Source organism: Anabrus simplex, chromosome 1 (genome assembly GCF_040414725.1).
Source record: "Anabrus simplex isolate iqAnaSimp1 chromosome 1, ASM4041472v1, whole genome shotgun sequence".
NCBI classification, from domain to species: Eukaryota; Metazoa; Arthropoda; class Insecta; order Orthoptera; family Tettigoniidae; genus Anabrus; species Anabrus simplex.
Genome location: NC_090265.1, coordinates 1,553,894,493 through 1,553,911,102, shown reverse-complemented (window position 1 = coordinate 1,553,911,102; position 16,610 = coordinate 1,553,894,493). Strand labels below are relative to the sequence as shown.

General features: G+C 37.8%; 1 protein-coding gene across 1 annotated transcript in view; it reads left to right on the top strand.

Moving 5' to 3' along the window:
• The window catches only part of MKP-4 (MAPK Phosphatase 4), a 106,104-nt gene that overhangs the window by 40,753 nt on the left and 48,741 nt on the right, over positions 1 to 16,610 (top strand). The window contains exons 3-4 of the mRNA XM_067153293.2: positions 9,165 to 9,261; positions 9,362 to 9,448. Coding sequence (XP_067009394.2) covers positions 9,165 to 9,261; positions 9,362 to 9,448 — 184 coding nt within the window. The remainder of the gene's footprint in view (positions 1 to 9,164; positions 9,262 to 9,361; positions 9,449 to 16,610) is intronic.

The following is a 16,610-nucleotide window of genomic DNA, read 5'->3' as shown; positions in this document are numbered from 1 at the left end:
TTGATTTGACACCCGTAGGTGATCTGCATGTCATGATGAGGATGAAATGGTGATTTATTATTTATTTAATCGGTTGGTGATTATAACTACAAATTTATAAATCCAGGTCCAAGTGTTTCAGCCACTCTACAGCAATTTCTGAAAGATGAAACAGGTCACTGGGGCTTCCGGAGTAGGCATGAAGAAGGCAGCGCAGGATGACATGGTCCATGGTCTGCTCCTCTTCACTGCATTCACACATTGGAGAATCCATCCAACCCCACTTATGGCGTAAGAAATTGCAGCGTTCATGTCCATTTCTCAGTCTGTTGAGAGGTCGAATCCCTTCATTTTCTGGGTTGGATTTAGGTCATGAGCATTTGTTTCAGATGTTGAAATTGACCACTCATTCCGCCAGCTCTTGTTTAGATTAAAATTATCCCTCAAGAGTCAGCCGGCAAGTATACTTGCTGGTTTCCTAGATCAAAGTTGTCGCGATGAAGATGGCACATACACCCAGTGCCCGTGCCAGGGGAATTAACCAATTATGGTTAAAATTCCCGACCCTGCCGGGAATCAAACTCGGGACCCCTGCGATCAAAGGCCAGCACGTTAATCATTTAGCCATGGAGCCCGACATTCCTCCTGTAGGTACATATGAAATAGTATTTGGATCCGGAAATAAAAGTGAAGATAGAGGCTCTAGTTCTGAAAGTGAGGCATCATACCATGAGTTCTAAGGACTACTTTTTTTTTTTTGCTAGTTGCTTTATGTCACACTGACACAGATAGGTCTTAAGGCGACGATGGGACAGGGAAGGGCTAGGAGTTGGAAGGAAGCGGCCATGGCCTTAATTAAGGTACAGCCCCAGCATTTTCCTGGTGCGAAAATGGGAAACCACGGAAAACCATTTTCAGGGCTGCCGACAGTGGGGTTCGAACCTACTATCTCCCGAATACTGGATACTGGTCGCACTTAAGCGACTGCAGCTGTCGAGCTTGGTGGGACTACTTTTATAAATACTATTACTTGGTATTTATGAAATATGTCACACAAGGAGCCTTTAAAACTAATTATTTAATAATTAATAGAATTAATTATCCAAAAGCATTTTCTTATTCTGAACTCTTTCCTACATTCTTTAAAACATCTGAGTGCAAAAAATGGCTAATTCCATCATATATTCCCTTGCCTGTTTCATTATTCCTGGATGAGTTAGCAGTTTAAATATTGAAATAGTAGTGCACATTCAACTATACTATTAAAAATAACCATGGCACTACAGCCCATGAAGGGCCTTGGCCTACCAAGCGACCGCTGCTCAGCCCGAAGGCCTGCAGATTATGAGGTGTCGTGTGGTCAGCAAGACGAATCCTCTCGGCCGTTATTCTTGGCTTTCTAGACCGGGGCCGCTATCTCACCGTCAGATAGCTTCTCAGTTCTAATCACGTAGGCTGAGTGGACCTCAAACCAGCCCTCAGGTCCAGGTAAAAATCCCTGACCTTGCCGGGAATCGAACCTGGGGCCTCCGGGTAAGAGGCAGGCACACTACCCCTACACCACAGGGCCGGCCAACTATACTATCACACTAATGATATTCAATTAACTGCAAGACTGTTGTAGTGTTATACATTTTTCTTGTTTTTCTAAGGACTTAACTTTTGGTTATTATCTACCTTTTCTTGCTTGAAAGGTGCTCTGGTAATATTCCTGTACTTGTTGATATGCTGCTTCTAAGCAAGACAGTGTCCGGAAAAAAATTAAAAGAATTTTTTTGGGTTATATCACTTAGAATAATGTTTAAAGGATGATTTCTTTTGTTAACCTCTGTTGACAAAAACAAATTGGCCCATTGTTTGAATTTGAGCAGAAGACCTGAAGTGGCAAAAATATAACATTTAAATGGGACTTAAAAATAAAATAAATTCATACTAAATATTTTAACACCTTTCTTTTCAAGCAGCTAGTGCATTTCTATTAGAAGTTGAAAAAAAAAGCAGGATACAAATAAAGAAAAATTAAAGTTATTGAAGATTTAAAGAAGTGGATGTTAACTTAAGATTTAGTGTGAAGGATACGTGAATGAATCATGTCGATGAAATTTCATTACATTATAATTTTTGTGATAAATGGGAGATGATAATTGCTTTTATGCAAATTAAAATCAGCGGTTAATTAATAAATAGGCCTACCAATATTACTAGAGAAATATATACATACGCACTTTGCTACATTACGACTATGAATTCTATTACAACACTGTGCTTCGGTAGGTCTTTTGTTCATTTAACACACTTTTGTGTGTTCGGTCTTTGCTCACTTCTTTGAACTCCTTTGCTTTGCTTGATGTTACTTGATGAGGCGGACTTGCCTTGTGCCCTTAACTCATTAATTAATATAATTATTGGTCCAGGGATTTTTCTTTCAACAAAAAAATTTTTTTTTTGTGTTACGGTATACTTTTCACCTCCATTTTTCCGTTTGAACTGCTCCCGCTAGTCATGGTGGACAAAGATATTGAGAATTCACAGACATAGCACTTCCATTTGTTGGTGCTAGCCCTGGGCCTCAAAAGGGAAGCAAAAGATGGCACGATGAAGCAGAATGCCACAGAAGAGAGTCGTGTCTACAGCGAAATAGTAGCCGTAGTTACGTATCTATATTTCTCTAGTAATAATGGTATTTATTAATTCCGCAAATTTTACTGTTGATTTGTGTGAAAGCAATTATTACGGTATCCTCCATTTAGGACAAAAATTACAATGAAATTTCGTGGGTACAATTTGTTCACGTAACCTGTTCTGAAAACCTAACGAGGAGCTATTAGTACTAAAATAACACATCAAAATTTAATTAATGTCATACCTTCATCATCACTGTTTGCTTCTTTGCCTTTTTCTGTATGATTCTTCATTCTCTGTACTTGGCCTTCTAACTCTCATTCACATTTCTTGCGCTCGATTGTACAGCCTTTCTCCTCTCATTTTGTATCTTATTAAATGAAAGCCACACTCTTTTTTTCCTTTTTTTACTGTTCATCTTACTGCATTGGTTCAGAACCAACAGAAGCAACAAGGATATGAACTAGTACAACTGACACTGGTCTAACAGTGGACAAATACCCTTTAGTAAACTGTTAAAATTGTTTAAATTTAAGCCGTCATTGTTGTTCCAGTGATTGAAATGATGTATGGATTTTAGTGCCGGGAGAGTCCGAGGACATGTTCGGCTCGCCAGGTGGAGGTCTTTTGATTTAACGCCCGTAAGCAACCTGCGTATCGTGATGAGGATGAAATGATCATTAAGACAACACATACACCCAACCATGCCAGCAAAATTAACCAATGATGGTTGAAATTCCCGACCCTGCCAGGACCTGGACCCTGGACCTCTGTGACCAAAGGCCAGCACGCTAATCATGTAGCCATGGGGCCGGACGTTGTTCCAGTAAGAGAATTTGAAAGTAGTAGTAATAACATGTATAAATCAAGAAAATACAGTTTAAAAAAACATACACACCTTCAGTCGTGTGATTTATATACTATATTTATCTGATTGTAAGCCAACCAAATTTGTACTTTTTTCTTGGTTTAAAATATACCCCTCAGCTTAGACTCGGTATCATTAACGTTGCTAGTAAAATAGACGATACGATACCCTTTATTGACACAATTGGAAAAAGTTTCAAAAAATTAACACCAGAAGCTGCCATGAGTAAGTTTCTGCCATCATGTAGACTCAGGCTCTGTTTCGTCATCCTTTGTTAGGGAGAGTCTGTATATTGATGTTACAAAAGCTGTTAGTTAGCACCTCTTAACCCTTTGCAGGCCATGGTAATTCATGGCCGTAGGTGGCAAAAAATTGAATAAAATATGCATGCAAAATATCAGAAAATTTGCTACGATGAAATTTCATTCAAATTAACCATATATCTTGTTCAAGAGTGGAAACACAACTTTGAAATGGTCTGAAGAGAAAATAAATATAGTCTCATAATTTTTTCACTGGAAGAATGGCATAAGGGGCACTCCATGACATGTTCTGACAGTGGTTAACTTTAAGTACACATTAGTCCTCTTTATGTCTACCTTTTAGTCCCATTTCTTGAAACGGGGTCAGGGATGAGGTGAAATGAATTTATATTCCACGTTTATATGGCTGGATGCCCCTTCTGATGTCAACCTCAGTTGAGTAGCTAATGAAGATGAAATGAAACATGGTGAATAAAATTGGGTAAGTACCTGAAAAGAAACTGCTCTGGCCTATGAATAGGAGCTGTCCCGGTATTTGCCTGGAAGTGAAAATGGGAAATCATGGATAATCATTCTCAGGAAATCTGATGGTGGGCATCGAACTAGTGCATCTCCCGAATGCAGAGCCATAGGACAGCTACTCTACTTGATACACATTAGTCCACTATTGAAATATCTGTACAGAAAGCTACTTTCAATGATATTTTGGTTTCATTTTTTTATCTTTGAATGCTCTTACTCCAAATAAACACTGCAGAGAGGTTTGGAATTGAATCCCAGCTTTTGGCACGCAATCTTTTTTTTTTTTTTTTTTTTTTTGCTAGTTGCTTTACGTCGCACCGACACAGATAGGTCTTATGGCGACGATGGGATAGGAAAGGCCTAGGAGTTGGAAGGAAGCGGCCGTGGCCTTAATTAAGGTACAGCCCCAGCATTTGCCTGGTGTGAAAATGGGAAACCACGGAAAACCATTTTCAGGGCTGCCGATAGTGGGATTCGAACCTACTATCTCCCGGATGCAAGCTCACAGCCGCGCGCCTCTACGCGCACGGCCAACTCGCCCGGTCGCAATCTAGTGGTTAGAAATTATATGTCCCCATCTCTCCTATCTAAACAGTGGAACATCGTAAAGTGTTGGCACTATATCACTGACATTTGTCAAACCTTATAGGCAAATTCACATGGAAACATCAAAATACTGCCAAGATATGCATTAAAGTGCCATCAGTACGAGGTGAGCGTGGCAGACATACTCACACGGTAGCCCATTAAAATGTCCATACAGCCTTTAAAAATGACGGAACTTGAAATATTCTGTCATTTTCTGATAATAGAAAGATTCGTGTTATTTTTTAACAATAATTCCAAAAATCAAATTTTTGTAAGGAAATCACTAAATTTCAGTCATCAGTCATCTTAAAGAAATGAAAACTCTCTGTATCAAAGGCTACAGTGATTGGTGTATTAACAGCATCATTTACTGATTTCAGTGTAGCAACTACCCTGTACTTGCATCTACATCCATCTGGTACCGTTTAGTAGCTGTGAATTTTGTTTAGCATATTTACTTGCTTAATGGAGACCAGTGCATAATGGATGCACCAAAATATTACCGTTAACCTAGCGTGTCCTTATGATCACGGCCTGCGTTGTTTCATTTAGATTGCTTGCAGTGCTTTGTATAGCCCTGGAATTCATTGCTGACTGTATAGATCAATTAAAGAAACTTCTGTTGTGTGTGAGCATATAAGTACATAATATTTATTGACATGGTTTTGACACAGTTTCATTTGATGGCGCAGTCGGTATGGCTGAATTGCGATGACGTGCTTAAAGTAAGTTTGATATTTCACAAATCTTTATGTGTAGACTACACAAATCATATGCTTAATAAGTTCATAAATGATGTATGTTCATGTTACTATGCAGTGAATTTACATAAAATTGCAAGCATTACTCTTATCCGCACTTAAAACACTGTGTGATCATATGATCGTGTTAGGCTTTTGTGTTAGCTTTTCACTCTGTACATGTGTTCATATTTTTTCTATATTAGAGGTTTTGCTACCTGTCACAATTACTTGCATACAGCAAGTTTAATGAAGAAATTAATTTTTATTGATTTAAGGTAATCTATTCTACATTTACACAAATTGTGACGTGTCATCTTGAGTACAATTACACAGTTCTATATTTCTTTTAACAGGGGCAGGATCTAGATTTTGATGAATGCAAGATGGAATATTAAGGCAGGAACTACTGCACGCAATTTATCCATGGAAAGTCCATCTGCCTTGGGTATATGGTCAGGTGTTCGAACCTCAGGCTATCTCATAATTTTTTATATTTACTAAGGAAAGAATCCTCCTGGTAATAGATTGTGAACAATGATTTGGAATGTGTGCTGCTCCAATGCTTATGCTTGAATAGCTCCTGGTGATATGTCACACTTGCTCTTTTGATTATGTTTCAATAGTATTTTTTACCAGAATGGCACTTCTGGCTCATCTAAAGTTTACAGATATGCCACTACACAGACAGTTTGAGAGAATAGAATTCCCAAAGACTGCCAGTTTGCACCTTTAAATGAGATGAAGGGACAAGCTCGAGAGGTATACAACATGATAAAGAACTCGGATGGGAGAAGTATTGTTCATTGGGCTGATAACTCTATAGTTACCGCATCAACTTGCTATGGCATTGAACCAGTTTTTATATTGACATGATGATTCCATGAAGAGAAAACGAAAGTAACTTTTTAAGCAACTGGCTGTGTTTGGAGCTTATGATGGTGAAATTGGCTAAACAGACAGGATGGACCAGAATGTGTCGTACTACAGAGTAGGTATACATGGAAAGAATTATGGCGGTCGCTGGTCACATGGCCCCTGGACGTTTCAGTTCACAATTCTTGGTTCCTTGTAAAGTGGTATGGATGTGATTTATCACATCTAGAATCTAGAATATTGTATGGGCATATCTCAAGAAATTCAAAATGATGCCAATAGGAAGAGGTCACTTCAAGGTATAGCATTTGGCAGTGACGGCATACACCTAGACGGGATTGATCATCTCATAGCACCCTATGCTGAGCTGGAAAGGAATTATCCAGCACTGTTTGTACCAAATGCAGAAAATTCATTGTTAGTCTCTGCATTTTATGCTTTGTTCTGTTTCATACTGTATAAAGCACATAATTCTTGAATATTTATTTGTATTCAGTCATTTCTATGAATTAGATCATTTATATGTAATACATTACAACGTTCAGTATATAAATAATCTTGTTACATTTAGTGCATTATTTATGAGTGTTTTAGTGTATATTCATCATAAATTATCATCATCAATCTTATTTTAATGTATTTTCTTCATAACTTATCAATACCAAGGCGTGAAATCTATACATAATGAAGAAATGTTAACACATACACCTAGCATGATCCTATGAATACGGCACCTGCCGACGAAATCCTGAAAAGTATGAAGTTAGTATTACATAGTTATGTTCTACTATGGATTTTTTAAGTGAATTTCAAAGAAAACAGAAAAAAAAATTGGCATTAAAGGCTTAATATTTTGGACCAAATCTTCACTTAATGGACACGTTTTATTTTCAAGAAAAATCATCTTAGTAATATTAAATCTTAAAATTGGATCGATTGCAGTATGCAGTAAAATTAGTAAACAGAGATTAATGACTGCAGACTCAGTTATGTTGACCATGCCTTACATTTTCGGTGAAGGATAGCAATAATTTCCATATCATGTGAAAATAGGATGCAGTGTACGGTATTTTTAGAGTGTGTGTGGTATTTCTTGATGATGATGATGAAAAGTGAAGGGCGGAGTAGTCACATTCAAATTTAAGTTTTTAAACAACAATGCATAAAAACTAATAGTGATTGATCCTTTTTAATGCACACAAAACAACTTAGTGGCCAGTAACCCATTGTTGTTGGAATGCCTGCAATAGTTTCTTGTGATCATGAACAGTGTTTTTGCAATGAAAAGAAATAAGTTGCAGTATTCAAGTTACACCGGAATTTATTAAATTATGATATGCTGTATGTTATCTGTGTTTTGTTACAAAAGTTAAACTGCTGATGCTAGCTATTGATAGATCGTAGGCTTGTTTGTAGCAAGACCATCAGTACTTCGTTTGTAGTTTCTATTGACTTGCTTACATCTGTATCGATGGTATAGATTATCTTTCATTTGAGATGGTGTGAGTTTTCTAATGCATGTAATTTTTTTTTTTTTTTGTTACAGATTTTTCCTCACACTAAAGATGGACCATACATTTTTGTTGTAAAAATTGGGTAAAAATGCTTCCATTACACAGTTAAACATTGCATCATCTCTTTTAGTTTCTCTGCTTGTGTATGATATACTGTTTGTATTATGTGGAAACAGACCTGATCATGCTTGAAAATTCTGCAAGATAACCCGCGAGTGGTCGCTATATGAGATTTTCTCTCACATTATTTTTTATTGTGATATTACTTCACAGTGATGAAAGGGAGGTGACGGTTCCCTCTTCTAGCTGAGTTTATAACTGTCGTGAGTAGAGCGATTCACATTTGAAGGATAAGCACCCCCTCCCCTAGTCAGAACAAAGGTTCCTATATGACCGTGCGCACTGCGTGAGAGTTTCTCTCATCGCGCGACCAATGGCGTTGGTGTTATGTTGAAGTGGAGCGGAAAACTTCCTCCTGTTGTACGCGCTAGTATTTGTATTATGAGCACTTCTTGATTTTGAAAATGTTATTGTGTTCAGAAACCTTGCTTTTTACGTAAATATTACTAGATATAATGCATGTGTGAGATTTTATTTTTTTACAACTCCAGGACGGAAGTAATTTTTATGTACATTGCATATGTTATTTTAAGTAGCAATTTGTGTCTTTAATAAACAGATAATCATTTCATATTTATGTCTGGCTCCATGGCTAAATGGTTAACGTGCTGGCCTCTGGTCACAGGGGTCCTGGGTTCGATTCCCGGCAGGGTCGGGAATTTTAACCATACTTGGTTAATTTCATTAGCATGGGGCTTAGTGTATGTGTCGTCTTCATCATCATTTCATCCTCACCACAATGCGCAGGTCGCCTATGGGAGTCAAATAAAAAACCTGCACTTGGCGAGCCGAACTTGTCCTCGGACACTCCCGGCACTAAAAGCATTATGCCATTTCATTTTCTTTATTTCATTTTTATCTAAAATATGTAAGGTAGAACTTGCATTTGATTTCAGTGGTAATTTTCAGCCTTACGCCCCACAAAACTGTGAAAAATGTCATATTTATGTTAATGTGAGAGAAAGTCTCACGCGCGACCACTCACGTTACATTTTGGCTAGCGACCACTCGCGGGATAATGATGTTACCTACTCACGTAAAATTAGTTTTTTTTACATTTTTTTTGTTTTAGTCACAGACACTCCAAGAGAAGATCTTCTAAGTCATTTTGCAGAAGCATTAGACTTCATAAAAGCAGGCCAAGAAACAAGTGTGGTCTTAGTTCATTGGTAAGATGTGTTACAGAATGTATCTATTGTAGATATTCTTATTTTGTAATCTACTTACTGTAAAATGTGTAATGGAATTGCTTATTTTTCTGTCATCCAGTTACTTTGGAGTCTCTCGAAGTGCAACAATTGTTATTGCATATATAATGAAGAAACATAATCTTTCATATGAGGAAGCATTCCAAAGGTATGTTGCTATTAATTTTTTTCTCAGTTATTTAATTCATGACACATAAGGGAGTAACTTGTTTCAAAGGTCTAAAGTGGAGACACATTGATTGATTGATTGATTGATTGATTGATTGATTGATTGATTGATTGATTGATTTATTTATTTATTTATTTATTTATTTATTTATTTATTTATTTATTTATTTATTTATTGATTTATTGATTTATTCAGTATGTACAATAAAGACAGAGGCAGAAGATTTCATTAAGTAAGCATGCTAGGTTAGAAGGTTTATGATAATTTTTGTTTCATAGTAAAATAGAGAGCTGGGCTGAGTGGCTCAGAGGGTTGAAGCGCTGGCCTTCTGACTCCAACTTGGCAGGTTCGATCCTGGCTCAGTCCGGTGGTATTTGAAGGTGCTCAAATACGTCAGCCTCGTGTCGGTAGATCTACTTGCACATAAAAGAACTCGGCGGGACTAATCCGGCATTTCGGCGTCTCTGAAAAACGTTAAAGTAGTTGGTGGGATGTAAAGCAAATAACATTATTTATTAGTAAAATAGAAAGGCATAAGCTACTTTTTTAAAACCTTACACAGGTTGTTGGATTTTTAAAGGGTGAAATAAGTCCATTTAACACTCCATGTCATACGATGTTGGCATGAAAAAGATCTCTGGCAACACATCTGGGGTTAACCAAACAGAATTAATTAAAACTTGGCCATAGATAACCAAAAAGATCTGGTTTCATCTGCCTTGTAGAAGAGTAAAACGGATTGTCAAAATTATTGGGCAGGCAACCTAGATAGTATCAAATTCCTGTTTGGATGTAATACCTTAACACTCATAGGTGATGTAGTTTGCCATAATGCAATATATATATACACATTTTTTGTGATTACTACACTAAGACCGATCGTTACTGCCTACTGGCCATGGGTACATATTTCAAGGCGCAAGTATACTTGCACGATTGTAGGTCGGTAATGTCTTTGAGGTTGAGCCAGAGGTACTCCTGAAGCCTGTGTAATGTGATGGGGAGGGCCTACCGTAAATAAAAGGTGGTTGGTTCGCGTGGGTGTTGACGGGGTGGAATGAGTACCTTTGGTTGTAGGGCTGTTTTGCCGTCTGTGATGTATTATAAAAAAATGAAAGGCATCACTCGTGTATGTGTCTGATTGATTGTGTGCAGAATATTCACAGAAAACATTGCTAGGAAACGGCTGGGAGGGAACGAGTTAAGGAATAAACTATGCTGATTATTGCAGCAGCTGGTAAGTAGTCAAAATTCCTGTGCAACTGACAACCCTGTTTTATTGTCTGTAATGAAATTGTAGACTCTAAATTCTCTACCTGTAGACCATAAGAGATAAAAAAATTTTTTTTATAAGATACGGTTACCAGAACTTAAAGCCACGAAAAAAAAAATTATTGTGGATGCACAAGGGTTTTAGGCTTGTGGTACAGTTAAGAAAAAATCATAATTAAATACAAATACTTCACCTTAGTTTAATTACAATTAAAATAAAAAATTATAAGAACAGAGTAGATTACAAGCTTGTAAAATAAATTAACTCCACCACCTTAAATAAGTTCACAATAGATAGAAGTAGCCAACAGCTTTGAAAAAACTCCAAGTCTGACCCCAAGGGATGTTTCCCAAATCAGAAATTAAGCAATTAGAAAAAATAACTTACAGATCCAGGAGGCTGAAAAATTGAACATCCGCTCCACGCAGGGAGCTTAGTTAAGTTATGAAATGTAGCCCCAGGGCTATGAACTCAATTACTATCATAATAAATGAATTTAACAGTTGCAATCTTTAAAAAATTATATCTTAATACTTGAAAGACTTCACTTACATTTGAACCCTGGTAAAAATTTTGAAAAGAAGGAATGAACTTGGGAAAAACATCCCAGTATATAATTTACTCACCAAAGTAATAGTACTGGCCCTAAATTTGACTATTACAGTTTCTGGTCATCTCCTCCCTTGGTGATAAAACAAGGTCCCATCAAATGCTCTCATCTCGCTTACAAAGACATATAACGTCGGCAATATTACACGGGGCGTGATCCAGAATCAGTCGCGTCCAGGTTTTAAGATCACACCTTATGACAATTTTTACTAGTAATTATCTACATCAGGGCCTCTCAGGGTGCATGCGCGTGGTGCATGCACTGTGCACGGTGCAAGAGACGACTTGGCTTAGTTGACCAGAGTGCAGACCCCCCACTCCTCGATTTGGAGCAATAGCGCTTACTCTCTCTTTCCTCATGCCTGCCTCGCTCGCTCCGCCTGTCTCCCTCTGCCCCACGTGCGCCGTAGCGCTCCAAATCCAGGCTGACGAGCCGAGCCTAGGCGAGTTGAGCCGAGCTTAGCCGAGTAGCCCAGAGACGAAGCGTTGATCCGAGCCATGTCGAGCGGCAGCGATGGACAGTGCACGGAGCTCTTGCGCCTCTATCTGCACGCGTGAGATTTTGGGCGTGTGAGAGGCCCTGATCTACATAGAGGCTTAATGCTGTAGAGGTGAAGGGACAAAAAGACGTGCTGACAGTTGGTGACCCCGGCTCTCAGGTCATTTCTGGAAATACTGTGCGTTCCATAACTTCTTCAATTGCCGTGAATTTACAACCAACATTCCTGCCCAAAGAGTGCAAAACATGTGATGCTATGGATATTTCTTGGTTGTTTCCTGCAGGCACAATGGTTACTAGAGGAATTGTGAGAATTGGGTGAAGAGTAACAAAATTCACTCTATAGACACCATTAACATGGGAACAATCCTTTCGTGAAAAGTACTAAGAGTATAATGTAATTATACTAATTATGACTAAAAGTATAAATTAAAATTTACCCATTTTTTTTTATTATGATAGCTTTGAGTTTATCTTTTTGGCTTTTATTATCTTTTTTTTTTTTAATGTCGCACGAACACATCAAAGGTTTTGGGGGACGGAAGGGTGGGAGATTGGGAAGGTAGCGGCTGTGGCCTTCATTAAGCATTTGCCTGGTGTGAAATTGGGAAAACCGGGCGAGTTGGCCGTGCGGTCAGAGGCGCAGCTGTGAGCTTGCATTTGGGAGACAGTGGGTTCGAATCCCACTGTCGGCAGCCCTGAAGATGGTTTTCCGTGCTGTCACATTTTCACACCAGGCAAATGCTGGGGCTGTACCTTAATTAAACCCACGGCCGCTTCCTTCCCATTCATAAGCCTTTACCATCCCATCGTCACCATAAGACCTATCTGTGTCAATGCGACTTAAAGCAAAATAAAATTTTAAAAAAGACACTGATGAAACGCACAGTGTTCCTAATTTCTATTTTTAATTCTTGTGCAGTTAGAGTGTTATTCCTGTAAACTTTTCCTTTGAGATTTACCCACAGATAAAAGTTGCAGGTGCTTAAATCAGGCAAACGAAGGGGCCATAAGCCTTTACTGATGATCTCATCATCATCAAACACTTCCTGCAACAGTCGAGCGACGCGCCGTATGGGCCATCACACCATACTGCTGGAAATATCCGTGCCTTTTTTCTTCTTCAGCCATTTCAGCAAAAAATGGTTAGAGAATGTTGTGAATATAACGGTTAGAGATTGTGTCCTGAAAAAATATCGGACCAATATTCGTTGGGCATTAATAGTGTACCGTACATTCACTTTCACATCATACTAAGGTCTTGGCTGTGGGGGTTATCTGTATCCCAGATCCTATTGTTTTGTGAATTGACATATCCACACAACTAAAACAATGCTTCGTTACTCATAAAAAGAAAGTTTGGATCCACAATACCATCTTGGACACTATTCATTAGCTATTTGCAAAATCTTATTCTTGCAATGAAATCTGTAGTCTGTATGTCATGAACTGAATGAGTCCAGTAAGATTGTAAATGGTAAATTCTGAATTCCCATGGAGGGAATTAGATATTTTTCACCAATAGAGCATGTCAAAAATGTCAAAAACATATCAGAGATGAGGCTTTTCAGGCGTTTGCTCTATTAACCAGCGTTTCGTCTTAGGTCTGGCACTAGACTCATCAGAGTGGTATGTGTCAGACCCTACCCACTGACTCTGGGGTGTATGTAAGTGGGTAGACTCATCAGAGTGGGATGTGTCAGACCTTACCCACTGATGCTGGGGTGTATGCAGGTGGGTAGGGTCTGACACATCCCACTCTGATGAGTCTAGTGTCAGACCTAAGACGAAACGCTGGTTAATAGAGCAAACGCCTGAAAAGTCTCACCTCTGATATGTTTTTGACAAGATTGTAAATGTAATCATTTTGTTGTATTACGTGCTGATGAATGTGAAATACCAGTTTTCTGAGCTACTCTCCAAAGCAACTTATGTGGACTGACTTGCAGTCTTGCCTGTATATCTTCTAACCTCTCCTTTGTGAGAGCTGTTCTCCTTCGCTGTTTTTTCTTATTAGTTACAGAACCAGTACTATGCCACTTGTCAATGAGTTGATGAAAGTAATGTTTTGATGGTACTGTAGAACCGGAAACTGTCTACAGAATTTTCGAAGGCACCTTTTAATTGGTTTCTTCTTCTTTTGCAAATAACACTCAATCAAAAATATTCTCCATGCTGTAATGTACTTAACCATCAAAATAATACCTCACAACGCACCTCTAAAGTCCAGTAGTTGCCAGCGAAATGCTGCATCAGCTGTCAAGACTTACTATCATGCCATGCTTTATACAAGTCATATGGTGTTCACTTGGGGATTCCCGCAGCCTGTGAGCTTAAGTGTGAAGTCTTAAAATATACTCCCTGTATGTATATATTTTAAATGTTATTTTTAAAGGTTGTTGTGAACATGCCAAGCAAATGCTTTAAAAGAAGGTAATCCCAATCTAGTGTTGCTAGGGAGTTTTGGATATCCCAATATCTGAAAAGTGTATGAATCAACATCAACAACAAGAATGAAATGTATCGAACAAACCCAGGTCAGGCCAGCCTCGGAAAATAACCATATGGGAGGATAGGATAGAATAATTTGATGATCAGTCCAAAAAATAGAAAGGTCAGGTTTGAGTTTGCAAAGAATTATGTCACATGAAAGTAAAGATTGGTCGAATGTCTTATGGAGTGATGAAATCAAGTTCAACATCATCTCACCTGATGGTATCAGGTATGGCTATCGACCAACAAACCGGAGAAACATTATGTAATACCAAGTACAAATTATTAAAGATGGAGGATGTAGCATCATGGTGTGGGGTTGTTTTTTCTAGACAATCATGGAGTTGGTCCTTTCATACAAATAGAATGAATAATGGATGGGTTTATGCATTACAACATTCTAGAACGTCACATGAAACCACATGGGAAATGTGCCACAAAGATGTGTTGCTTTTATCAGTGCTCACAGATATTCAGCTAACAGCAGAAGTTTGTGTACCAATGAATCACCGATCTTACATGAATTTTACACACTTGTTAAATGAGCCAAGAATAACACGAAACAGCCAGAACATTTCTTTCAGAAATTAATTCATGCGACTTACAGGAAGCATTAAAGTTTGTAAGTTTGAATTAGCGCATTTGGTTATGCGAGGCTGCAGCACATGCTGGGTTCACTCATTTTGCGACCGCACTACTTGTCTTTTCTTTCATTCCATTAATAACTGCATAGCATATTGTGAAAATGATGTAGTGTCATTAAGTGAAATAACGTAATTCCTGCATTGATTGTGGGACAAGAAAGGCAATATAATAAGATTCTTATTGGGGGAAAATAAAAGTACAAATATAAATGTTACATCAGTATAACAAGAGACGGTACACATGAAAGCAAATCATTCCTCATAGTTATTCAATAATGATGTTGATGTTAGAAATGTTGAAAGCGCAAAGCGGTTTTATACCAACCACACCTAAGCTGTGACAGCAGGAGGGATTATCATCAGATGTACATTATTTCATTTTGTACAGATTTATGTCCAGAGGAGGAGTCCAGAAGGAGCACAACTTTACCGGATGGTGTATTATACTTGAATGTGCCATTAAATAATTCACTTGTAAGATCCCATTTTTTGGGACTTCATACAACCAACATGTATATTTTTATGTGAAAAATGTTTACTGTCTTGCAAAACACACCTTTCGACTCAGTTAAAGTGATGCAGATAGACTCCAGAAATTCACCATTTGCGGTTACTATCAGCGGTATAGTGTAATGGAATGAAAGATAAGATTAATATTGCAGTCTTTTGACGAGTGAACGCAGCATGCACTGTAGTCCTGCATAGCCAGATAGGCTAATTCAAACATACAAATTCAAACACTTTCTATAGGTCATGTGAGTTATTTCCTAAATAAATGTTTTGACCGTTGTATTATTCCTGACTTATTTAACATGTATGCAAAATTTACTTACAATCAGTGATTCCGTGGTATGCAAACTTCCCTTGTAAGTACTAAATTTGTACATTAGCATCTGACATTTTTTGTGTGTGTGTATTTATGTATTCTTTTAGCTCCAAAATACTTTTGATTCACAAAATTCTAAGTTTATATGGAAGACAGTTATGTTCAGATAACAGCTGTATTAGTACTAAATCGCAGATATATATGTGTTGGTGTTGGTAACTGATATTTTGTAATTTTGAGTGTTTTCTTAAAATTAGAACAAAAGCTTCCCACAAAATCCTTTAGCATACTGTATTTTAAATGCTTTTGTCATGCTCAGGTAAGGGAATAGTTCCATAAATCTCACTAGATTATTGTAGATCAAGATACTGTTCTTATGATATGCATTGTAATATAAAGGAAGACAGACACCTTGCCCTTTTTCTACATTTGTGTTCTTTATAAGCATGAAACTAAATGTTCAATTCCCTAATAATAGGAATATGCTTCTTGGTCATTGAGCCACTGTAAAACAACTGTCTTCACCCGTTCCTCATCCACCTAAATGATTTTTCAGTTTTCCAAAGAAATAAAAATCATGAGTTACAAGATAAGGTCTGTAGACACACAAAGCAGATATTGCCATGTCAAATTTTGTGTTGTTTGTGCCTTTTGTGAAGTAGCATTGTTGTGAATATGAACAACACTTTTGCTTTACTTTACATGTCTCTTATTTTGCTTGGCTATGTGGAAGGATCTTAATGTTCTTGGGTAGAATTCAGCACTGGATGTTGTACATTCTTCCATCAGTTCAGTGT